Below are 27181 nucleotides of genomic sequence, written 5' to 3'. Positions count from 1 at the left end.
ATGATGGCCTACCAAAAGGCAAAAGGCCTCCTGCGGGGACTGGGGCTGGGATTTAAAATAAAATGAAAATATAGGACAAAACACACATCACGACAAGAGAGACACCACAACACTACATAAAGAGAGACCTAAGACAATAACATAGCATGGCAGCAACACATGACAACACAGCATAGTAGCAACACAACATGACAACAACATGGTAGCAACGCAACATGGCAGCAGCACAACATGGTAGGAGCACAAAACATGGTATAAACATTATTGGGCACAGACAACAGCACAAAGGGCAAGAAGGTAGAGCCAACAATACATCACACGAAGCAGCCACAACTGTCTGTAAGAGTGTCCATGATTGAGTCTTTGAATGAAGAGATGGAGATAAAACTGTCCAGTTTGAGTGTTTTTTGCAGCTCGTTCCAGTCTCTAGCTGCAGCAAACTGAAAACAGGAGCGACCCTGGGATGTGTGTGCTTTGGGGACCTTTAACAGAATGTGACTGGCAGAATGGGTGTTGTATGTGGAGGATGAGGGCTGCAGTAGGTATCTCAGATAAAGGGGAGTGAGGCCTAATAGGGTTTTATAAATAAGCATCAACCAGTGGGTCTTGCGACGGGTATACAGAGATGACCAGTTTACAGAGGAGTATAGAGTGCAGTGATGTGTCCTATAAGGAGCATTGGTGGCAAATCTGATGGCCGAATGGTAAAGAACAATTTGCCTCGATCCTGACTAGTCTCCCAGTCTCTGCCCCTGAAAAACATCCCCACAGCATGATGCTGCCACAACCATGCTTCACCATAGGGATGGTGCCAGGTTTCCTCCAGACGTGACGCCTTGCATTCAGGCCAAAGTGTTAAATCTAACCCAGTCAAATTGGAGCACAACTCATGAGCCCACCTCCTGCACTGCTCACACCTAATCCAGTCCCCACCTGTGACTGAAAAAAAGGGGAGAGATGCCAATTGAAAAGCTCTCTCTTAAAAACGTAGCTAGCTATCTAGGTATATGACATAAAATGCTGTGTAAAATAGCTAAAAGGCTATAAAGAAACATGAACTGTAAAGCTACCAGTCACTAGCGGAAACATTTACAACTGCAATTAAGTTACGTTATCTTTTTATTGTATTTTACCTCAGACGATCTGGTAGTAAGGTTGCTCGCTAGCACTCCTAGTAGCTTATGCTAATTAGTTAGCTGGCTAGCATTTACTGCTAGTGAAGTTCCTAGCTAGCAAGTTAGCATAAACTCGCGCTAACTGGGCTAGTCATTGTCTAAATGACAGGTAGAAACACATTCATAACCATAAAGGGGTAACTAGCTCCCAGGGGCCAGTTATCCCCTAGTAGGGGGGCAAGTTGCCCCCAACACATTCATCCAACATATTACTACTTTACAAAAATATTATGTAAATTTTTCTCTCTAAACAAGTGGATTATTTATCTTAATGCTTTCCTACTTGTATATATATATAGAACAAAAATTATAGATCTAACTTCATTTGTTCATATTTTACAACTTTTTCAAAATTGTAAAAAATTAGTTCAATTTATCACAAAATCGTTTTGTTGAAATACCTCAGAAAGTTGTGATGACACAGAGGTCATTTTTTGTTGAGCAAGAGCAGTGGCAGCCAGGGGAAATAATTTGGTGACATCTTGTGGTCTTAATGTGAATTACGGGTGGGGGAGGGGGGGGTGGGGGGGTGGGGGGGTGCAGTTATCCCCTAGTACCCTACATGTTTTTATTATCTTCATAATAATTAGCTAAGCATTTAGGCTTCAGAACATTATTAATAGACAATCAGAGCATAATAGTGTTACATAGCCTACTAGACATTACAGGTTGTTTCTCTGGTCCCGTTGATATGCACTGATCATTCATCATAATCAGATTTCTCCTGTCCTTCTCCCCAGAACAAGTTGCCTTCTATCTGCAGGGTTAGCTCCAGGTAAATATTGCAATCCTTTAGCCCAGGGGTGTCAAACGTCCGGCCCGCAAACGGGTTTAATCCGGCCCGCGAGATGATTTTGTAAAGTATAAAAATGAGCTGCAATTTTTCAATAAAAGAAACTGCTGTTCCAATTGTGTCCACTGGATAGCGCAATAGCAATTGTGTTAAGCAAGCAAACTGTTTATACCGGGGAAGAGCAAATAGGTCAAGCAAGTGCAGCCAGTCCGGATGAGCTACTTTGTTTTGCCCGCGATATTTATTACGGCTTCTACTTTTAACATTATGTGCTTTGCACCCTCATTGCCCCAATATGTCTCTGTCAAAAAAGAGAAAAGTGGACGCAGAGTGCAGAGTGTTCCAAGAAAAATTGTCATCCTTCTATTTATTCACGGAATTGAATGGGAAAGCTGTATGTTTGGTGTGTTCACAGCATGTTGCAGTGCTGAAAGAATATAACCTTCGTCGCCACTATGTGAGTCTTCATGCCGACAAATATGACAACTTTCAAGGACAGCGGAGAAGAGAGGAGGTGAATGAACTGTTGGCGGGTCTGAAGAAACAGCAGTCTGTGTTTACTCACAGCCGAGACATCAGTGACGCTGCAGTGAAAGCTAGCTACCTCATTGCTAATGAAATCGCAGTGGCTTCAAAACCATTTAGTGAGGGTGAATTTGTAAAAACATGCATGATGAAGGCAGCGGAGATTGTGTGCCCTGAAAAGCACCAGGCTTTTGCAAATATCAGCCTGACAAGAAACACAGTTGCAGACAGGATTTCCGATCTTTCAGTGGATTTGGACAGCCAGTTGAAGCAAAAAGTAAAGTAATTTATTGCGTTTTCGGTTGCAATTGATGAAAGCACGGACATTACAGATGTTGCACAACTGGCCATTTTCATCCGCAGAGTTGATGACACATTGACCGTGGAGTTGGTGCCGATGACAGATGATATTTTCACTGCACTCGTCAGCGCGCTGGACAGGGTCGGAGTGGACTGGTCCCGCGCTGTCAGCCTGGCTACAGATGGTGCGCCCTCAATGATCGGGAAAAAAGCAGGCGTTGTGACAAAGTTCAGAGAGAAAGTGCAATCTGCAAATGGAGGACGTGATTTTTGGACTTTTCACTGTATTTTGCACCAGGAGGCTTTGTGTTGCAAGTCATTAAAGATGGATAACGTCATGAAGGTGGTTATTATTTTTATTATATTATTATTATATTATTATATTATATTATTATTATATTATTATTATTATATTATCCAAACAGTTAATTTCATCCGATCCAGAAGCCTGAATCAACGTCAGTTTGACAGCCTTCTCAGAGAGAAAGACCACATCTATGGCCTGCCATACCACACTGAGGTAAGATGGTTAAGCCGAGGTGCTGTGCTGAGGCGTTTCTTTGATTTTCGAGAAGAAATTGAACAGTTCATGGAAGAAAAGGGCAAACCAGTGTTAGAATTTCATTCCGCAGAATGGATGCAGGACCTTGCATTTATGGTGGATGTTACAGAGCACCTGAATAACTTGAACAAACAGCTGCAAGGGTGCAACAAAGTTGCCACGCAGTATTATGACAGCATACGTTCTTTCAAGTTGAAGCTGTCATTGTGGGAGACGCAACTCGCCGGTGGTGATGCAGCTCACTTCCCCTGTCTGAAAAATGTGTGCGCGACCCAACATGTGGCAGACATGAAGCGGTTCAAAGATAAAATAACGGGACTGTTAAGGGAGTTTGAGCAACGTTTTCAGATTTTTGGTGAACTGGAGAAAGACTTCAACGTTTTTTGTTCGCCATTAACCGTGAATCCCTCTGATCTGCCCGTCAGCATCCAACTTGAAATAATAGACTTGCAGTGTGACTCGGATTTGAAGGGCAAATTTGCTGCAGCTGGCTTGGACACATTTTATCAGAATCTCTTGCCAGGTTACCCCAACTTGACAGCCCTCGCTGCAAAACTGTTGTGCATGTTTGGAACCACATATCTTTGTGAGCAAGTTCTCTGTAATGAGCATAAATAAAACAAAGCTGCGCTCAAGGCTCACGCACAAGCACTTGAATCACATCCTGAAGTTGGCTGCCACTCAGGATGTGACGCCTGATATTGATGCGCTGGTGAAAGCTAAAAGATGCCAGGTATCAGGAGTCAAATAAACTATGCAACCCCACTTAAAGTGCTGCATGAGACACCCTGATATAGTTCTGTGATCTGTGATATACTTCTGTGAATCACTGAGGCATTGTGTGTTTGTGTGTTGTTTGTCCTCAGAATTTCAAATAACTTGAGGTGTTTTATGATTAATAGTGATGTTGTGCTGTTGGACACACTGTCCTCAGGCTCCAGCTTTATGTTTATATGTTTTTATGTTTTTATGTTGATGTGCTATTGTTTTTAATTGATTTTAATTTATTTGTATATTTAACCTATTCTTGACTCTGTGGTTCTTGCACTTGTTTGGGGAACAGGATTTCATTATTTGTATCTACATTTCTGCCTGAGAAATGACACCCTGATATAGTTCTGTGATCTGTGAAACAGTTCTGTGAATCACTGAGGCATTGTGTGTTTGTGTGTTCTTTTTCTTTAGAATTTTCAAATAAACTTGAGGTGTTTTATGATTAATAGTGATGTTGTGCTTGTACTATTTTGGACACACTGTCCTCAGGCTCCAGCTTTATGTTTTATGTTGATAGTATTAAAACAAAGAAAACAATCTGAAGTTGTTGTTTTTAAGTTATATATACCATGATTTTACCGGTCCGGCCCACTTGGGAATAGATTTTCCTCCATGTGGCCCCTGAGCTAAAATGAGTTTGACACCCCTGCTTTAGCCATTCCTGGACCTGTGTCCAAAAACAAGCTACAAATGGACAGTACCAAAACAAATGATCTAATGATTCTGTCTCTTCGCAGCTAAATCTGCAGATCTGGGAAGATTGTATCCCCCATATAAATAACATTCTATTGGTAGCAAGAATTTTATATAATCATTTAAATTGAAAAATTCTACGTTTTGAATCCGGCGTCGTTTTGCGTATCAGTTCATAAACACTATGCCATGGAATCGGTACGTCAAAAATCTCTTCGCAACTATTTTGCAATCTATTTGGGACGGCTGTCAATCCTTTGGTCCTTAAATGAAACTGGTATACTTTTTTATTTATCGCAGTTTTCTTTAACCAATTATGTTCTTTAATGCAAGGCCGATAGACAAGTTCCTTACTTTTTCCCCCTTCCACTGTCATCTTCCATTTTTGTGGTAATGCTGCAATTATTTGGTTGTAATTTTGTGTAGAGCAGACATTTCCATATGTTTTTGTTAGCTGCATGTGCGACATAACTCCACCAGTCCTTCCGATAATATAATTTACGAAGATTATACCTTTTTTAAACATTTTATCAAATATGGTAAAGAACTTGGTCAGCCATGGTCAGCCAGTGCTGTGATAAAATATTGTGTAAGATTATCTGCACATTATGTTTATTAGCTAGCTAGTCAGGCAGTTTTAGTTTAATGATTCCATACATTTTTCAAATTAACTGTCAATATGCCAACATTCCATACAAACAATGCAGTCAATCCACAGCCATACACTGTCTGAAATCAGTTGATGATAGGATTTAGACAAGTTGTAAATGCAACAAGTAGGCTACTGATATTGTATCATATTGTAACACTCACAGCTTTCCAAGAAAACAAACACTGAGACATCTATGGTCTGTTTACATATATTTTAGAGGCTATTTATACAGAACACTGGTAGGCTATAAAACCTGTATAAATGTATTTATAATTATTTGACAATATTTTGGGGCGACAATATTTTATTACACAATTTCAGATAAACAATATCACTTGCCTTACTTTTATTTTCCTGAATAAGTAAAAGCAGGAAATGCATTACCTATTCTCTTACTGCCATTAATTCCAATTAGACTGGTTTGGATTTCCCCTGACCAAAATGGCTGCCATTATCATACCATTCTGGAACTTTGAGGGTTCATGGCATAGCCCCTTTAGTAATTAAATAGGATCTCTATGGTGAAACAATTGTAGTGATTGTGGGTGAGAAATAGGAGGACAGTAAATTAAAGTAGAAATGCTTTTGAAAAATGCATTCCTAATTGAGATTTGGGGGATATTCAAGTGTTCAAGATAGCCTAGGTAATAAAGCTTAATTAGATAACTTGATTATCTAACAACGACCTATTGTTGCTCTCTATTGATAGAGAAGATGGAGAGGAATTTAGCATGTGAACTTACTCTTCCTTGGAGAGGAACTTAGCATGTGAACTTACTCTTCCTTATGTGCAACTTGGTGAATATATGGGTAAAATCCCAAATAACTTTGAAGAACAATACAGTATTATTTGTTTTGATTTAATTACAGATAGAGTTAATGATAATAATTCACAATAGACTAGTTTGGGAATAGAACTCAAGGTCCTGTTACTTGTAGAATGCTAACTATGAAAGGAACATAATACAGTGTTTAGTATAACTAGAAAAATGTCAACACAAACAGTATCTATGGTTAACCATTGATACTCCTAGACTGTATGGATGAGAGATCTACATGCTTTCAGAAGCCTCCGGAACCAGAACCTAAAATTGAAAAACAGTCAAATATTGACACATAGGCTATGATTTGTTTCACACAGACTTTTACACAACGTCTAGGTATTTGCTAGCACAAACTTTTTGACAGATTTCTGCTTAAAGCCACTCACATCTGCTGATTACTTTTTTAAAGGATGAATGTTCTGTTGTGTGTATCGGGGGTTGGCATCAGTGTTAATATTCAACGACATTGCACACAATCAATCAAACATTTATTTTGGGGTACAATTAGGATTGAAGACCTCAAAAGTTGGATATGAATTGAATCTGACCCACTGGAATGATGAATAAGGATGTAACTTACCCTGGGTCCATGAAGAGGTGAATGGCTGGATGCCTCCAGAAGGACCTGAATATTCAGTTACATTTATTAGCTTGGAGTTACAGTGGTGATGTTAGTACTGTTACCAACATAGACAAATCATGATATCTAAACTTCATGTCAACAAACAGTAATCTTACCAGTGCAGGTAACTCCTGCATCTTCATGGTGGACACAGTTATGGTTCCCTAGTCCACTGTGGGGACACTGCAGCAAAGAGTCTTCAGAGCCAGAACAGGCCAGGTCATCCAGAGATATGGAGCCACTTCCTTCTCCAAACTCTGCAGATCTAAAGGCCTCTTGAGCTTCTCCACAGCCCAACTCTCTGCACACCACCTGGGCATCCATCTGATCCCACCAATCATCACACACTGTACCCCACTGGCCAAAGTGGAACACCTCCACTCTACCAGAGCAGTTGTTGGAGCCATTGACCAGACGCACTCTAGAAGTGCCATCTGTAAAAGACAAGAAAAACTGTGAAGATGGTGAAGATGAACCGATAATGGAATGGTTGTTGAGTTGAAAACTTTGTAGATGGAATATGTTTTTGTTAGCTGCATGTGCGACATAACTCCACCAGTCCTTCCGATAATATAATTTACGAAGATTATACCTTTTTTAAACATTTTGTCAAAAATGGTAAAGAACTTGGTCAGCCATGGTCAGCCAGTGCTGTGATAAAATATTGTGTAAGATTATCTGCACATTATGTTTATTAGCTAGCTAGTCAGGCAGTTTTAGTTGAATGATTCCATACATTTTTCAAATTAACTGTCAATATGCCAACATTCCATACAAACAATGCAGTCAATCCACAGCCATACACTGTCTGAAATCAGTTGATGATAGGATTTAGACAAGTTGTAAATGCAACAAGTAGGCTACTGATATTGTATCATATTGTAACACTCACAGCTTTCCAAGAAAACAAACACTGAGACATCTATGGTCTGTTTACATATATTTTAGAGGCTATTTATACAGAACACTGGTAGGCTATAAAACCTGTATAAATGTATTTATAATTATTTGACAATATTTTGGGGCGACAATATTTTATTACACAATTTCAGATAAACAGTATCACTTGCCTTACTTTTATTTTCCTGAATAAGTAAAAGCAGGAAATGCATTACCTATGCTCTTACTGCCATTAATTCCAATTAGACTGGTTTGGATTTCTCCCTGACCAAAATGGCTGCCATTATCATACCATTCTGGAACTTTGAGGGTTCATGGCATAGCCCCTTTAGTAATTAAATAGGATCTCTATGGTGAAACAATTGTAGTGATTGTGGGTGAGAAATAGGAGGACAGTAAATTAAAGTAGAAATGCTTTTGAAAAATGCATTCCTAATTGAGATTTGGGGGATATTCAAGTGTTCAAGATAGCCTAGGTGATAAAGCTTAATTAGATAACTTGATTATCTAACAACGACCTATTGTTGCTCTCTATTGATAGAGAAGATGGAGAGGAACTTAGCATGTGAACTTACTCTTCCTTGGAGAGGAACTTAGCATGTGAACTTACTCTTCCTTATGTGCAACTTGGTGAATATATGGGTAAAATCCCAAATAACTTTGAAGAACAATACAGTATTATTTGTTTTGATTTAATTACAGATAGAGTTAATGATAATAATTCACAATAGACTAGTTTGGGAATAGAACTCAAGGTCCTGTTACTTGTAGAATGCTAACTATGAAAGGAACATAATACAGTGTTTAGTATAACTAGAAAAATGTCAACACAAACAGTATCTATGGTTAACCATTGATACTCCTAGACTGTATGGATGAGAGATCTACATGCTTTCAGAAGCCTCCGGAACCAGAACCTAAAATTGAAAAACAGTCAAATATTGACACATAGGCTATGATTTGTTTCACACAGACTTTTACACAACGTCTAGGTATTTGCTAGCACAAACTTTTTGACAGATTTCTGCTTAAAGCCACTCACATCTGCTGATTACTTTTTTAAAGGATGAATGTTCTGTTGTGTGTATCGGGGGTTGGCATAAGTGTTAATATTCAACGACATTGCACACAATCAATCAAACATTTATTTTGGGGTACAATTAGGATTGAAGACCTCAAAAGTTGGATATGAATTGAATCTGACCCACTGGAATGAGGATGTAACTTACCCTGGGTCCATGAAGAGGTGAATGGCTGGATGCCTCCAGAAGGACCTGAATATTCAGTTACATTTATTAGCTTGGAGTTACAGTGGTGATGTTAGTACTGTTACCAACATAGACAAATCATGATATCTAAACTTCATGTCAACAAACAGTAATCTTACCAGTGCAGGTAACTCCTGCATCTTCATGGTGGACACAGTTATGGTTCCCTAGTCCACTGTGGGGACACTGCAGCAAAGAGTCTTCAGAGCCAGAACAGGCCAGGTCATCCAGAGATATGGAGCCACTTCCTTCTCCAAACTCTGCAGATCTAAAGGCCTCTTGAGCTTCTCCACAGCCCAACTCTCTGCACACCACCTGGGCATCCATCTGATCCCACCAATCATCACACACTGTACCCCACTGGCCAAAGTGGAACACCTCCACTCTACCAGAGCAGTTGTTGGAGCCATTGACCAGACGCACTCTAGAAGTGCCATCTGTAAAATACAAGAAAAACTGTGAAGATGAACCGATACTGGAATGGTTGTTGAGTTGAAAACTTTGTAGATGGAATATGAAGAGAATACATTACTGTAGGTCAATGTAGAGTTTGGCTGGATGTTTTCTGTAGGACCTGTAAACAAAGATAACTGTGAACTCCATTTACTAAGTGTTGTGATCAGAAATTAGGTGCTTCCCTGTTATGATTTATTTAGCAACAAACAGGTTAACGAACAACACTGAGGTGTGCGCATGTTTCATACATCTTACATTGGTTTTGCGTATAGCATAGCTCTATAAAAGCAAAGGCAAAAGTCGGCAACCTTGCCTGGTTCCTCTGCTCTGAAGGAATTGTTTTAATAGGACATCATTAGTGAATATGGCATTTGTTTTTTCATAAATGGTTTTGATCCAGTTAATAAAGTAAGACCCCATATTAGGACAACACTGAGTTAAATGGCTGGATGTCTCCAGAAGGACCTGTCATAGAATTAGGGTTTCCATCTAGTACTGTTAACAACATAGACAATATCATGATGTCTAAGCTTCATTCCACCAAACATTTATCTGATCAGTGCAGGTGACTCCTGCATCTTCATAGTGGGCACAGTTATAGTTCCCCAGTCCACTGTGGGGACACTTCAGCAAAGAGTCTTCAGAGCCAGAACAGGCCAGGACATCCAGAGAGATGGAGCCACTGCCCTCTCTAAACCTGTCAGATCCAAAGGCCTCTAGAGCTTCTCCAAAGCCCAACTCTCTGCACACCACCTGGGCATCCATCTGATCCCAGTCATCATCACACACTGTACTCCATTTGCCAGAGTGGAACACCTCCACTCTACCAGAGCAGTTGTTGGGGCTGTTGACTAGATGCACTTCAAAGATGCCATCTTCATGGTAAAGGTAACACATATATTTACTTGTCTTTGACTACGTTTACATGCACACAATACTAAGATTCATATAATAGTTTGATTGAAATGTTTACATGCTTTGCAAGAAGAATGATCACCCTTACAATCCGGCTTATTTGGGTACATCTGATAATCAGGCTACCTGATGGGACTTTGGAAAATGCAGAAAATCGGCAATCAAAATAAAAGTTATATCACAGTGACCATATTATTTTTGATCTGAGTTTGGACATATAAAGTTTGTAAGTAAAAACTATTTCTAAGATGCATACTTTCATATTTTCTGAACTTACTTTACTCATGCCAAAGAGCGAGGCTGGCGCTGCTCGTGATAGCACATGCGCAGATCAAATACACCGCAGGTACCGTGACAACCTTATTTTCCCCAACCTTTCTTACCTGCACAGATTACTCCTGCATCCTCATTATGGTCACAGTTGTGTACCCCTGGTTCACTTCCGCTGCAGTTTTGTAATGATCTCTCTGTGCCCTCACATGACACGTCGTCCAGACTGATGGTCCTGAGCCCTGACCAAAACAGGCTCTACCTGGGGCTTCCTGGGCCATCCCACAAGCCAGTGCTTGACACACCACCTGGGCATCCCTCAGATCCCAGTCATCATCACACACTATATCCCAATGGCCAGAGTGGAACACCTCCACTCTACCAGAGCAGTTGTTGGAGCCAGCGGCCAAGCGAATTGGGCCAAGCGAATTGAAGGTCCAGCTTTGATAGGTAAATAATCTGTTTTAATGTTAACCAATTGACGCATCAGGCTGTGGAGATTATTGTGTAGTGTGCAGACATATTAATGTACTGTCACGGATTCTGCCGAGGCTGCTCCTCCTCCTGGTTCGGGCAGGCTTCGGCGTTCGTCGTCCCCGGAGTACTAGCTGCCACCGTTGAATGTTTCTATGTTTGATTGCTTTTGTCTGTCTGTTACACCTGTGTCCGTTTGTGTCTGATTACGTGTTCTATAAGTTGCCTGTGTTGTTCTGGTTAGGTTGTGTGTTGTTTTTCGCCTGTCCGTAGTGCTGCGTGTTTTTTCTCTGTTTTGTTGTTTTATTGTTTTACGCATGGTTTGCGTAATAGCTCGCCTCTGTTTTGTTTGAGGCCGATCGTTGTATCTTTGCCTTGAAGTTCACAAGTATACTTTGTTGGACTAAGCTTCGGTGTCCTGCGCCTGACTCCCACACCACATACACCTCAGCCTTGATAGAACAACACACCAGTATGGAGTCAGCAGGAGCAGCGGCGGCACCCAAGTCGCTGGAGGATCGGATCAGCGACCAAGACACCATGATCCGGCAACTTGGGGCCGCCATGAACGAGGTGTCCAACACTCTGCGCCGGTTGGTTACGGGAGAGGTGCCCACGCCTTCCCACACCATACCATCACCAACGGCCAGTCCTACTCTCCCAGCACCGGAACCCAGTGGCATTCGGCTCTCGCTCCCGAGGGCATATGATGGTTCTGCAGCCGGGTGTCGGGGGTTCCTCCTGCAGGTGGAACTCTACCTGGCCACCATACACCCAGCGCCCTCGGGATACGAGAGCGTCTCCGCCCTCATCTCCTGTCTATCCGGCAAGGCGTTGGAGTGGGCCAACGCCGAATGGAGGGGAATAGACACCGCTACCATCACCTACGCGGAGTTCTCCCGCCGCTTCAGGGCTGTCTTCGATCATCCACCTGAGGGGAAGGCGGCGGGGGAGCGTCTGTTCCACCTCCGACAGGGGAAGAGGAGCGCACAGGAGTTCGCCCTGGAGTTCCGGACTCTAGCGGCGGATGCGGGGTGGAATGAGAGGGCCCTCATCGACCATTACCGGTGAAGCCTACGAGAGGACGTTCGTCGTGAGCTGGCCTGCAGGGACACCAACCTATCCTTCGACCAGTTGGTGGACATCTCCATCCGTCTCGACACCCTGCTGGCTACCCGCGGACATCCCGAGTGGGGGTCGTCCATTCCACCCTCCAGCACCTCCGAGCCGATTCCCATGGAGCTCGGAGGTGCTGGCGCTAGAGAGAGGAGGAGAGAGAACCCGAGGGGGGCCATCCCCTGCACCAACTGTGGCCGTGGAGGACACACCGCGGCCAGGTGCTGGGGAGGGTCTCCTGGGAGAGGGGACAACAGGTCACGCACTGGGGAGTCATTTCAGGTGAGTAGGCGCCCCACTTACCCAGAGCTCTCTGTTGGTCACATGAGTATACCTGTGAGATTTCCACAGGTGGCACCTCATTCCCAGCATAAGGCGCTAGTAGATTCAGGCGCAGCTGGGAATTTTGTTGATCGTGCATTTTGTTATAGGTTAGGAATTCCCCTTCGGCCGGTAGAAGCCCCCTTTCCTGTTCATGCCCTAGACAGCCGGCCGTTGGGGTCGGGGTTGATCAGAGAAGTCACAGCACCACTTAAGATGACGACGCAGGGGGGTCATGAGGAGATCATTCAGTTTTATCTGATTGACTCTCCTGCGTATCCCGTGGTGCTGGGGCTTCCCTGGTTAAGCACCCATGATCCTACCATTGCGTGGCAACAGAGGGCTCTTATGGAGTGGTCTGCCCAGTGTGTAGGGAGATGTCTAGGTGTTTCCTTAGGGGCGACCTCGGTAGAGAGTCCGAACCAAGTGCCCGCAATGCGCATTCCCCCTGAATATGAGGATTTAGCACTTGTGTTCAGCAAAACGAGGGCAACACGGCTACCACCTCATAGACAGGGGGATTGTGCGATAGATCTCCAAACAGGAGCGGCACTTCCACGGAGCCGTGTGTATCCCCTGTCTCAAGAGGAGACAGCGGCTATGGAGACTTACATAGCCGAGTCCTTGGCACAGGGATACATACGGTCCTCCACTTCCCCGGTTTCCTCGAGTTTCTTCTTTGTGAAGAAGAAGGACGGGGGTTTGCGCCCGTGTATTGATTACCGTAGTCTCAATCAGATCACGGTTAAGTACAGTTACCCTCTTCCACTGATTGCGACTATGACAGAATCATTACGCGGAGCGCGGTTCTTCACAAAGTTGGATCTCAGGAGCGCGTACAATCTGGTGCGCATTAGGGAGGGGGATGAATGGAAAACAGCATTTAGCACCACCTCGGGTCATTACGAGTATCTCGTCATGCCATACGGGTTAATGAATGCTCCTTCAGTCTTCCAATCCTTTGTTGACGAGATTTTCCGGGACATGCATGGGCAGGGTGTGGTAGTATACATCGACGACATCCTAGTGTACTCTTCTACACGAGCCGAGCATGTAGCCCTGGTGCGCCGAGTGTTGAGGAGACTGTTGGAGCATGACTTGTATGTCAAGGCAGAGAAATGCTTGTTCTTCCAGGAGTCCGTCTCCTTTTTGGGTTATCGGTTGTCCGAGTCTGGTGTGAAGATAGAGGTTGACCGTGTGTCGGCCGTGCGTAATTGGCAAACTCCAACCACTGTAAAAGAGGTGCAGCAGTTTTTGGGTTTTGCTAATTACTACCGGAGGTTTATCCGGGGCTTTGGACAGGTTGCAGCTCCCATTACGTCCCTGCTAAAGGGGGGTCCGGTTCGCTTGCAGTGGTCAGCTGAGGCGGACAGGGCATTTGTCAAACTGAAAAACCTGTTCACCTCGGCTCCGGTGATGGCGCATCCGGATCCCTCTTTACCATTCCAAGTAGAGGTAGACGCGTCCGAGGCCGGTATTGGGGCAGTCCTGTCGCAACGGTCCGGCACGCCACCTAAGCTCCGCCCCTGTGCGTTCTATTCTAAGAAGCTCAGCTCGGCGGAGCGTAATTATGACGTAGGGGACAGGGAGCTGTTAGCTGTAGTCCAGGCCCTAAAGGTGTGGAGGCATTGGCTTGAGGGGGCTCAACACCCTTTCCTCATTCTGACTGATCACCGTAACCTGGAGTACATCCGGGCAGCTAGGAGATTGAACCCTCGTCAGGCTAGGTGGAACATGTTCCTGACCCGGTTTGTTTTTAAGATCACATACATCCCAGGGTCCCAGAACGGTAAGGCAGACGCCCTGTCCCGGCGGTATGACACAGAGGAGAGGTCCATTGAGCCTACTCCCATACTGCCGGAGTCTTGTCTGGTGGCTCCGGTGGTGTGGGAGGTCGATGCGGAGATCGAGCGGGCACTGCGTACCGACCCTACTCCCCCCGAGTGTCCTGTGGGGCAGACGTACGTTCCGCTCGAGATTCGTGATCGCCTTATTTATTGGGCTCATACATCACCCTCCTCTGGACATCCAGGTATTGGCCGGACAGTGCACTGCCTTAGTGTGAAATACTGGTGGCCAACGTTAGCTAGGGATGTGAGGGTTTATGTCTCCTCCTGCTCGGTGTGCGCCCAGTGTAAGGCGCCTAGACATTTGCCCAGGGGAAAGTTACATCCCCTGCCCGTTCCACAACGACCATGGTCCCACCTCTCAGTGGATTTTGTGACCGACCTACCCCCCTCCCAGGGGAATACCACCATTTTGGTCATTGTGGATCGGTTTTCCAAGGCCTGTCGTCTCCTCCCGATGCCGGGTCTCCCTACTGCCCTACAGACCGCTGAGGCCCTATTTACCCACGTGTTCCGGCACTATGGGGTCCCCGTGGATATTGTGTCTGACCGAGGTCCCCAGTTCACCTCCAGAGTCTGGGGGGCGTTCATGGAACGCTTGGGGGTCTCGGTGAGCCTTACCTCGGGGTACCACCCAGAAAGCAATGGGCAGGTTGAACGAGTCAACCAGGATGTGGGTAGGTTTCTGAGGTCCTATTGCCAGGGCCGGCCGGAGGAGTGGTCTAGGTATATCCCCTGGGCAGAGATGGCCCAGAACTCTCTCCGCCACTCCTCCACCAATTTAACACCTTTCCAGTGTGTTTTAGGTTATCAGCCGGTCCTGGCACCATGGCACGAGAGCCAGATCGAGGCCCCTGCGGTGGATGAGTGGATTCGGCGCTCGGAGGAGACGAGGGAGGCTGCCCATGTCCATCTGCAGCGGGCCATCAGTCAACAAAAGGCGAGCGCCGATCGCCACCGCAGTGAGGGACCGGTATACGCACCGGGAGATCGAGTCTGGCTCTCGACTCGAAACCTGCCCCTCCGCCTGCCCTGCCGGAAGCTGGGTCGGCGGTTTGTGGGGCCCTTTAAAGTCCTGAGAAGATTGAATGAGGTGTGTTACAGGTTACAACTGCCTATTGAGTACAAGAATATTAACCCCTCGTTCCATGTGTCTCTTCTCAGGCCGGTGGTAGCTGGCCCACTCCAAGAACATGAGATAGGAGAGACCCCTCCGCCCCCTTTGGACATCGAGGGGGCCCCGGCGTACAGGGTCCGGACCATCTTGGACTCGAGGCGCCGGATGAGTGGTCTCCAGTATCTCGTGGAGTGGGAGGGGTACGGTCCGGAGGAACGGTGCTGGGTGCCTAGGAGGGACATCCTAGATCCATCCCTCCTGATGGAGTTCCACCGTGGGCATCCCACGCGCCCGGGTCCGCGTCCTCCTGGCCGTCCCCGAGGCCGGGGTCGGCGCACGGCTGGAGCAGCGCGTCAAGGGGGGGGGGGGTACTGTCACGGATTCTGCCGAGGCTGCTCCTCCTCCTGGTTCGGGCAGGCTTCGGCGTTCGTCGTCCCCGGAGTACTAGCTGCCACCGTTGAATGTTTCTATGTTTGATTGCTTTTGTCTGTCTGTTACACCTGTGTCCGTTTGTGTCTGATTACGTGTTCTATAAGTTGCCTGTGTTGTTCTGGTTAGGTTGTGTGTTGTTTTTCGCCTGTCCGTAGTGCTGCGTGTTTTTTCTCTGTTTTGTTGTTTTATTGTTTTACGCATGGTTTGCGTAATAGCTCGCCTCTGTTTTGTTTGAGGCCGATCGTTGTATCTTTGCCTTGAAGTTCACAAGTATACTTTGTTGGACTAAGCTTCGGTGTCCTGCGCCTGACTCCCACACCACATACACCTCAGCCTTGATAGAACAACACACCAGTATGGAGTCAGCAGGAGCAGCGGCGGCACCCAAGTCGCTGGAGGATCGGATCAGCGACCAAGACACCATGATCCGGCAACTTGGGGCCGCCATGAACGAGGTGTCCAACACTCTGCGCCGGTTGGTTACGGGAGAGGTGCCCACGCCTTCCCACACCATACCATCACCAACGGTGAGTGGCGCAGTGGTCTAAGGCACTGCATCGCAGTGCTAACTGTGCCACTAGAGATCCTGGTTCGAATCCAGGCTCTGTCGCCGCCGGCCGCGACCGGGAGACTCATGGGCGGCGCACAATTGGCCCAGCGTCGTCCAGGGTAGGGGAGGGAATGGCCGGCAGGGATGTAGCTCAGTTGATAGAGCATGGCGTTTGCAACGCCAGGGTTGTGGGTTCGATTCCCACGGGGGGCCAGTATAAAAAAAAAATATGTATTCACTAACTGTAAGTCGCTCTGGATAAGAGCGTCTGCTAAATGACTAAAATGTAAAATGTAAATGTAACGGCCAGTCCTACTCTCCCAGCACCGGAACCCAGTGGCATTCGGCTCTCGCTCCCGAGGGCATATGATGGTTCTGCAGCCGGGTGTCGGGGGTTCCTCCTGCAGGTGGAACTCTACCTGGCCACCATACACCCAGCGCCCTCGGGATACGAGAGCGTCTCCGCCCTCATCTCCTGTCTATCCGGCAAGGCGTTGGAGTGGGCCAACGCCGAATGGAGGGGAATAGACACCGCTACCATCACCTACGCGGAGTTCTCCCGCCGCTTCAGGGCTGTCTTCGATCATCCACCTGAGGGGAAGGCGGCGGGGGAGCGTCTGTTCCACCTCCGACAGGGGAAGAGGAGCGCACAGGAGTTCGCCCTGGAGTTCCGGACTCTAGCGGCGGATGCGGGGTGGAATGAGAGGGCCCTCATCGACCATTACCGGTGAAGCCTACGAGAGGACGTTCGTCGTGAGCTGGCCTGCAGGGACACCAACCTATCCTTCGACCAGTTGGTGGACATCTCCATCCGTCTCGACACCCTGCTGGCTACCCGCGGACATCCCGAGTGGGGGTCGTCCATTCCACCCTCCAGCACCTCCGAGCCGATTCCCATGGAGCTCGGAGGTGCTGGCGCTAGAGAGAGGAGGAGAGAGAACCCGAGGGGGGCCATCCCCTGCACCAACTGTGGCCGTGGAGGACACACCGCGGCCAGGTGCTGGGGAGGGTCTCCTGGGAGAGGGGACAACAGGTCACGCACTGGGGAGTCATTTCAGGTGAGTAGGCGCCCCACTTACCCAGAGCTCTCTGTTGGTCACATGAGTATACCTGTGAGATTTCCACAGGTGGCACCTCATTCCCAGCATAAGGCGCTAGTAGATTCAGGCGCAGCTGGGAATTTTGTTGATCGTGCATTTTGTTATAGGTTAGGAATTCCCCTTCGGCCGGTAGAAGCCCCCTTTCCTGTTCATGCCCTAGACAGCCGGCCGTTGGGGTCGGGGTTGATCAGAGAAGTCACAGCACCACTTAAGATGACGACGCAGGGGGGTCATGAGGAGATCATTCAGTTTTATCTGATTGACTCTCCTGCGTATCCCGTGGTGCTGGGGCTTCCCTGGTTAAGCACCCATGATCCTACCATTGCGTGGCAACAGAGGGCTCTTATGGAGTGGTCTGCCCAGTGTGTAGGGAGATGTCTAGGTGTTTCCTTAGGGGCGACCTCGGTAGAGAGTCCGAACCAAGTGCCCGCAATGCGCATTCCCCCTGAATATGAGGATTTAGCACTTGTGTTCAGCAAAACGAGGGCAACACGGCTACCACCTCATAGACAGGGGGATTGTGCGATAGATCTCCAAACAGGAGCGGCACTTCCACGGAGCCGTGTGTATCCCCTGTCTCAAGAGGAGACAGCGGCTATGGAGACTTACATAGCCGAGTCCTTGGCACAGGGATACATACGGTCCTCCACTTCCCCGGTTTCCTCGAGTTTCTTCTTTGTGAAGAAGAAGGACGGGGGTTTGCGCCCGTGTATTGATTACCGTAGTCTCAATCAGATCACGGTTAAGTACAGTTACCCTCTTCCACTGATTGCGACTATGACAGAATCATTACGCGGAGCGCGGTTCTTCACAAAGTTGGATCTCAGGAGCGCGTACAATCTGGTGCGCATTAGGGAGGGGGATGAATGGAAAACAGCATTTAGCACCACCTCGGGTCATTACGAGTATCTCGTCATGCCATACGGGTTAATGAATGCTCCTTCAGTCTTCCAATCCTTTGTTGACGAGATTTTCCGGGACATGCATGGGCAGGGTGTGGTAGTATACATCGACGACATCCTAGTGTACTCTTCTACACGAGCCGAGCATGTAGCCCTGGTGCGCCGAGTGTTGAGGAGACTGTTGGAGCATGACTTGTATGTCAAGGCAGAGAAATGCTTGTTCTTCCAGGAGTCCGTCTCCTTTTTGGGTTATCGGTTGTCCGAGTCTGGTGTGAAGATAGAGGTTGACCGTGTGTCGGCCGTGCGTAATTGGCAAACTCCAACCACTGTAAAAGAGGTGCAGCAGTTTTTGGGTTTTGCTAATTACTACCGGAGGTTTATCCGGGGCTTTGGACAGGTTGCAGCTCCCATTACGTCCCTGCTAAAGGGGGGTCCGGTTCGCTTGCAGTGGTCAGCTGAGGCGGACAGGGCATTTGTCAAACTGAAAAACCTGTTCACCTCGGCTCCGGTGATGGCGCATCCGGATCCCTCTTTACCATTCCAAGTAGAGGTAGACGCGTCCGAGGCCGGTATTGTGGCAGTCCTGTCGCAACGGTCCGGCACGCCACCTAAGCTCCGCCCCTGTGCGTTCTATTCTAAGAAGCTCAGCTCGGCGGAGCGTAATTATGACGTAGGGGACAGGGAGCTGTTAGCTGTAGTCCAGGCCCTAAAGGTGTGGAGGCATTGGCTTGAGGGGGCTCAACACCCTTTCCTCATTCTGACTGATCACCGTAACCTGGAGTACATCCGGGCAGCTAGGAGATTGAACCCTCGTCAGGCTAGGTGGAACATGTTCCTGACCCGGTTTGTTTTTAAGATCACATACATCCCAGGGTCCCAGAACGGTAAGGCAGACGCCCTGTCCCGGCGGTATGACACAGAGGAGAGGTCCATTGAGCCTACTCCCATACTGCCGGAGTCTTGTCTGGTGGCTCCGGTGGTGTGGGAGGTCGATGCGGAGATCGAGCGGGCACTGCGTACCGACCCTACTCCCCCCGAGTGTCCTGTGGGGCAGACGTACGTTCCGCTCGAGATTCGTGATCGCCTTATTTATTGGGCTCATACATCACCCTCCTCTGGACATCCAGGTATTGGCCGGACAGTGCACTGCCTTAGTGTGAAATACTGGTGGCCAACGTTAGCTAGGGATGTGAGGGTTTATGTCTCCTCCTGCTCGGTGTGCGCCCAGTGTAAGGCGCCTAGACATTTGCCCAGGGGAAAGTTACATCCCCTGCCCGTTCCACAACGACCATGGTCCCACCTCTCAGTGGATTTTGTGACCGACCTACCCCCCTCCCAGGGGAATACCACCATTTTGGTCATTGTGGATCGGTTTTCCAAGGCCTGTCGTCTCCTCCCGATGCCGGGTCTCCCTACTGCCCTACAGACCGCTGAGGCCCTATTTACCCACGTGTTCCGGCACTATGGGGTCCCCGTGGATATTGTGTCTGACCGAGGTCCCCAGTTCACCTCCAGAGTCTGGGGGGCGTTCATGGAACGCTTGGGGGTCTCGGTGAGCCTTACCTCGGGGTACCACCCAGAAAGCAATGGGCAGGTTGAACGAGTCAACCAGGATGTGGGTAGGTTTCTGAGGTCCTATTGCCAGGGCCGGCCGGAGGAGTGGTCTAGGTATATCCCCTGGGCAGAGATGGCCCAGAACTCTCTCCGCCACTCCTCCACCAATTTAACACCTTTCCAGTGTGTTTTAGGTTATCAGCCGGTCCTGGCACCATGGCACGAGAGCCAGATCGAGGCCCCTGCGGTGGATGAGTGGATTCGGCGCTCGGAGGAGACGAGGGAGGCTGCCCATGTCCATCTGCAGCGGGCCATCAGTCAACAAAAGGCGAGCGCCGATCGCCACCGCAGTGAGGGACCGGTATACGCACCGGGAGATCGAGTCTGGCTCTCGACTCGAAACCTGCCCCTCCGCCTGCCCTGCCGGAAGCTGGGTCGGCGGTTTGTGGGGCCCTTTAAAGTCCTGAGAAGATTGAATGAGGTGTGTTACAGGTTACAACTGCCTATTGAGTACAAGAATATTAACCCCTCGTTCCATGTGTCTCTTCTCAGGCCGGTGGTAGCTGGCCCACTCCAAGAACATGAGATAGGAGAGACCCCTCCGCCCCCTTTGGACATCGAGGGGGCCCCGGCGTACAGGGTCCGGACCATCTTGGACTCGAGGCGCCGGATGAGTGGTCTCCAGTATCTCGTGGAGTGGGAGGGGTACGGTCCGGAGGAACGGTGCTGGGTGCCTAGGAGGGACATCCTAGATCCATCCCTCCTGATGGAGTTCCACCGTGGGCATCCCACGCGCCCGGGTCCGCGTCCTCCTGGCCGTCCCCGAGGCCGGGGTCGGCGCACGGCTGGAGCAGCGCGTCAAGGGGGGGGGGGGTACTGTCACGGATTCTGCCGAGGCTGCTCCTCCTCCTGGTTCGGGCAGGCTTCGGCGTTCGTCGTCCCCGGAGTACTAGCTGCCACCGTTGAATGTTTCTATGTTTGATTGCTTTTGTCTGTCTGTTACACCTGTGTCCGTTTGTGTCTGATTACGTGTTCTATAAGTTGCCTGTGTTGTTCTGGTTAGGTTGTGTGTTGTTTTTCGCCTGTCCGTAGTGCTGCGTGTTTTTTCTCTGTTTTGTTGTTTTATTGTTTTACGCATGGTTTGCGTAATAGCTCGCCTCTGTTTTGTTTGAGGCCGATCGTTGTATCTTTGCCTTGAAGTTCACAAGTATACTTTGTTGGACTAAGCTTCGGTGTCCTGCGCCTGACTCCCACACCACATACACCTCAGCCTTGATATGTACTCACTCTGATGTGAACCTGCAGTCCATTGGGAGGAACATGAAAAACAAAGAGTTGTTGCATATACTGTATGTTACCTTGAAAAGCGCTATTAATAAATAAAGCTAACTGTGCCTTAAATTAGCTGAAGTTCGTAGTGGCTGTTTAAATAAAACTCAACCGAGGATTACAGTTTCGCCCATAAAACTCAACATCTCCCTCAACGTGATCAAGACAAAGGAGATGATTGTGGACTACGGGAAAAAGAGGACCGAGCACTCCTGAACAGCTAATCAAATGGCTACCCGGACTATTTGCATTGTCCCCCCCCCCCCCTTTACACTGCTGCTACTCTCTGTTTATTATCTATGCATAGTCACTTACATTAACTCTACCTACATGTACACTACCGTTCAAAAGTTTGGGGTCACTTAGAAATGTCCTTGTTTTCAAAATAAATGCAATTTTTTTGTCCATTAAAAATAACATCAAATTGATCAGAAATACAGTGTAGACATTGTTAATGTTGTAAATGGCTATTGTAGCTGGAAACGGCAGATTTTTAATGGAATATCTACATAGGCGTACAGAGGCCCATTATCAGCAACCATCAGTCCTGTGTTCCAATGGCACGTTGTGTTTGCTAATCCAAGTTTATCATTTTAAAAGGCTAATTTATCATTAGAAAACCCTTTTGCAATTGTGTTAGCACAGCTGAAAACTGTTGTGCTGATTAAAGAAGCAATAAAACTGGCCTTCTTGAGACTAGTTGAGTATCTGGAGCATCAGCAATTGTGGGTTTGATTACAGGCTCAAAATGGCCAGAAACAAAGAACTTTCTTCTGAAACTCGTCAGTCTATTCTTGTTCTGAGAAATGAAGGCTATATTGTTCTGAGAAACAGGCGCATCACAGGTCCTCAACTGGCAGCTTCATTAAATAGTACCCACAAAACACCAGTCTTGTCACGTCTCCTCCCGTTGCTCCCCTCAGGTGCTCTGATTCGCCGATCTACTGAGCCACCGATCTGAGCGCACCACCTCAGCAAGACTGGAATGGAAACCAAACACATCCTAATTACCTCCAGCGCACTGGCACCTCATCATCTCATCACCACCCCTATTTAGCCCTGGACTGTTCTGGATGATGTTGTGTGTGATTGTTTAGCTTCGTGTCGTTTACTCTATCTTTGTTATTTCTCTTTGTCATTGTTAAGTAAACCTTGACCTTGTTAATTCCTGCGTCTGTGTCCTGCCTCTTCGTATACTCAGTACTCGTCACAAGTCTTAACGTCAACAGTGAAGAGGCGTCTCCGGGATGCTGACCTTCTAGGCAGAGTTGCAAAGAAAAAGCCATATCTCAGACTGCCCATCTTAATCTTTTCTTTTTATTGGCCAGTCTGAGATATGGCTTTTTCTTTGCAACTCTGCCTAGAAGGTCAGCATCCCGGAGTTGCCTCTTCACTGTTGACGTTGAGCCTGTAATCGAACCCACAATTGCTGATGTTCCAGATACTCAACTAGTCTCAAGAAGGCCAGTTTTATTGCTTCTTTAATCAGCACAACAGTTTTCAGCTGTGCTAACATAATTGCAAAAGGGTTTTCTAATGATAAATTAGCCTTTTAAAATGATAAACTTGGATTAGCAAACACAACGTGCCATTGGAACACAGGACTGATGGTTGCTGATAATGGGCCTCTGTACGCCTAGGTAGAAATTCCATTAAAAATCAGCAGTTTCCAGCTACAATAGCCATTTACAACATTAACAATGTCTACACTGTATTTCTGATCAATTTGATGTTCTTTTAATGGACAAAAAAATTGCTTTTCTTTCGAAAAACAAGGAAATTTCTAAGTGACATCAAACTTTTGAACGGTAGTGTACATATTACCTAAATTACCTCGACTAACCTGTGCCCACGCACATTGACTCTGTACCGGTACCCCCTGTATATAGCTTCACTACTGTTATTTTACTGATGCTCTTAAATTTTTTTATTTTTTTGTTATCTATTTTTTACTTAACACTTATTTAAAAATAAATAAAAATATTGTCATTTAGCAGACGCTCTTATCCAGAGCGACTTACAGTTAGTGAATGCATACGTTTTTTTAGTGTGTTTTTTTATATTTTTTATACTGGCCCCCCGTGGGAAACAAACCCACATCCCTGCCGGCCAAACCCTCCCCTACCTTGGACGACGCTGGACCAATTGTGCGCCGCCCATGGGTCTCCCGGTTGCGGCTGGCTGCGACAGAGCCTGGACTCGAACCAGGATCTCTAGTGGCACAGCTACCACTGCGATGCAGTGCCTTAGACCACTGCCCCACTCTGAATTTTTCTTAAAACTGCATTGTTGGTTAAGGGCTTGTAAGTAAGCATTTCACTGTAAGGTCTACACCTGTTGTTTTCGGCACATGTGACAAATACATTTGATTTGATAAACTACTTTCAGGGTCTAACAGTTAAATACATAACTTTCCCTTTAATCTCACCTGAGCAGACCACACTCGCATCCTCAGAATGAATGCAGTTATGCTGACCTATCGCATCAGAAGTGCAGTCAAAGAGAGAGCCTTCTGTGCCAACACAGGCTATGTTGTCCAGCAGAATGGGAATTCCAACTCCCATTCCAAACCAGGCCCGTCCGGGGGCATTCATAGCCCACCCACAGCTGAGCTGTCTGCAGACCACGTCAGCGTCGCTCACGTCCCAGTCATCATCACACACCGTACCCCACTGCCCCGCATAATACACTTCCACCCTCCCTGAACACTGATCAGGACCATCCACCAGCCGGATCAACGGGCCATCATCTGGGACCACTGGAGAGAAGAGTACATTATGTTACGTAGTCTCAAGGCTTGGTTCCTCAGTGCAGTATATGTTTGCTTTGTAAGGACCACTCATATTGTCAATTATTTGAATATAGTTTTATGGAATTTATCTTACTGTTTCTATCTGGGTCCTCTTGTTCTTGAATTGGACGTTAGGAAAATATTAAATAATGAAAAAGGGGAGTGAGATATTGTGAAAAACAGGTTTTCAATTCTCCTTAATCTGAACATAAACTATTTTAGTCAATTGAGCTTACTGTATTTGTAGGCTGAGGCTTACCCATCATGCAAGTTACACTGGCATCTTCATCATGGCCACAGTTATGGTTTCCTATCCCTCCTGATCTGCATTCCAGTAAAGATCCCTCACTTCCCATGCACGCCACATCGTCCAATAGGATTGAGCCACTCCCCTCACCAAAGTGAGCCTGGTGAGGAGCCTCTGTGGCTGGTCCACAGCTCAGCTCCCTACATACAATTTGGGCATCTAGCAAACACCAGTTATCATCACAGACTGTCCCCCAACTCCCATCCTGGTAGACCTCCACCCTGCCAGAGCAGCGATTGGGACCATCAACTAGGCGCACTGTCAAGTCAGCTGTTTGAGTTAAAAGGAAGGGAAAGGGCACTGACTTTTTGTTTTGCAAATACGTATTAAGACTCGTTCTGCAACTGAAACATCAAGTAAGGAATAATTGTTTTATTACTCACAATGGGAATCTGAAGGGGATTGACCTGAGAGAGAGAGAGAGAGAGAGAGAGAGAGAGAGAGAGAGAGAGAGAGAGAGAGAGAGAGAGAGAGAGAGAGAGAGAGAGAGAGAGAGAGAGAGAGAGAGAGAAGGGCGGGTAGACAGTGAGAGAGAGAAATGGTAGCATTACACAAGCCCCTAGTTGAAGTTGGTAGTTTAGATACATCTTTATAGCAAATTCAACCACTCACCTGACTGACCCTCACATATCACTCCTGCATCCTCAAAGTGTCCACAGTTGTGTGACCCCAGTCCATCTGAGCTGCAGCTAAGCAGTGACTCTTCATTCCCAGAACATTCCACATCATCTAGCCAGATCTCCCCCCTGCCCCAGCCAAAGTGGGCCTGGTCCGGGGCCTCCAGGGCCGCTCCACAGCCCAGTGCTCTACACACTACCTTGGCATCCAGCAGGTCCCAGTCATCATCACACACTGTACCCCACTGGCCTGCATAGTACACCTCCACCCTGCCAGAGCAGTTGTTTGGGCCACGCACTAAACGTACTCCTCCAGCACTGACTGAGGTGGCTGGAAAATAATTGTTTAGTTAAGTCCCACGTTAAGGGCTCTATTCAATCTGTATCGCTGAAGCGTTACAGATTGCGCACTAGAAATGTAAAGGTAATTTCCGATTGAGCTGACATATGCAGCGTTTACCGTGAATGCAGTCTCAGCTAACGCGGAAACACTGCCTTTTAATTTCAATCACGCTGTAATGCTGAACTACCGCAATACGGATTGAATAGAGCCCTATTTGGTGACTGAGTATTTATATGATAGTCACATAAAGAGGTACTTTAACTAAAGTGTATGACTGACATCATGGAATGAAATTTTTTTATGGAGATTAAACTTGCCAACAAACTCAATAACATAACTTATTAGAGGGTCTATGGTCTCAGCGCTTCACTGTTATACTTACGTGTGTCTAGAACTCGAGATGCTCCTTCATTGGAGCAAACAACTACATGAGAGGAACATAATGATAAAACATACAATAAGTTAAAGATGTTATATTGTATTGCCATGTCAAAGGTCCTGTGTGTGTGAGTTGATAGGAGGTGGACATGGATGTGTTTCAGTCCTCATTTGCTATTAGTTAACAGATAAATTGGAAAACAAATTAGACCATGATATTAGTAGTCATATACTTCACAGTGCTGTTTCTGAACTTTCGCAAATTAATATGGCATTTATACAATGAAAATGTTAGTGAGCAGAGTCGCCATTGTGGATTAACTCATTAATATTAAATAAATTATGATTTGCAGAGAACCTTGCACAAAACTACTATATGAAATCCTAGACCCTGTGTAGTACACAACATATTAATTGTGTATTAAGTATTTTGTAAAACACACTTTTTGTTCACATGGGACAAACATTTTCATAAATAGTTAACATAAATATTAAGGTATGGTATTGTTAAAATACAATTTGCTCACCTGCAATCACAAATGCTAGGTACCACTTGCGCTTGGGTGTAAGAGTCATGATCAAAGTTGAGAATGTCATGTATGAGCCTTTTTATAGCCAGGTTTTGTTACCTTTTGTTGTGTGTCACCTGATTTCTCCAAAGAGGAAAACTGATATCTAACAAAAGGTGGCATTTATTTATCACTGAATATATATTACATAACACCAGTGAAGATTACTATTTGAAAAGAAACCACACAAAGGCATCTTCACTGGGAATAAGAGTAACACACTGTTTATCAAAACAGAATACAAGCTTTATGTGCTGGTTGTTCTATTGATCTTAGGCTCCGATTAAAGGAGAGCTCAACCATGAGGTGACAGAATTTAACAGCTAAATGAAAGTTGTCGGGTTATTTAATAGCATGTGAGAATATCAGGCACGGGCTGACACCAGCTCCATGATAGAAAGTATTTTGAGAAAATAGAATGCATGTATTTGGGTGGTGGTTGTTTCAGAGCCATGGGCTTTCCTCTTCCCACTTTCAATTCCCTGGGGGGTAGGCCTGTTTCATGATAGGTAGTGGTGTGGGGTCAATTTTAACAAGCTAATTTAGAAACACAACATCTCCTGGGCTTAGGCTCTGACTAGTTTCCTAGTGACTTTGACAAGTTTGCTCTTCTCACACAGTAAACATTCAAAGATTTTGACAGAATTATTGTTCTATGGGAAATCAAATCAAATTTTATTTGTCAAATGCGCCGAATACAACAGG

At 46.5% G+C, this 27181-nt stretch overlaps 1 protein-coding gene across 1 annotated transcript; it reads right to left on the bottom strand.

Moving 5' to 3' along the window:
* Positions 1-6318: 6318 nt before the first annotated feature.
* LOC311147648 (scavenger receptor cysteine-rich domain-containing protein DMBT1-like) lies at positions 6319-26483 on the bottom strand (the record flags this gene model as incomplete). Its single annotated transcript, XM_084184377.1, has 13 exons — positions 6319-6559; positions 6879-6923; positions 7037-7354; positions 9050-9094; positions 9208-9525; positions 9621-9714; positions 10091-10459; positions 23994-24229; positions 24357-24380; positions 24522-24839; positions 24953-24976; positions 25182-25517; positions 26435-26483. The coding sequence occupies 13 exons, from the start codon at positions 26481-26483 to the stop codon at positions 6537-6539; spliced, it is 2199 nt and encodes a 732-aa protein (XP_084040503.1). The 3' UTR covers positions 6319-6536.
* Positions 26484-27181: the final 698 nt, after the last annotated feature.

Source organism: Coregonus lavaretus (assembly GCF_964263955.1).
Source record: "Coregonus lavaretus genome assembly, chromosome: 20".
Classification (NCBI taxonomy): domain Eukaryota; kingdom Metazoa; phylum Chordata; class Actinopteri; order Salmoniformes; family Salmonidae; genus Coregonus; species Coregonus lavaretus.
The sequence above is the reverse complement of the archived record's forward strand: the minus strand, read 5'-3'. Positions and strand labels throughout refer to the sequence as shown.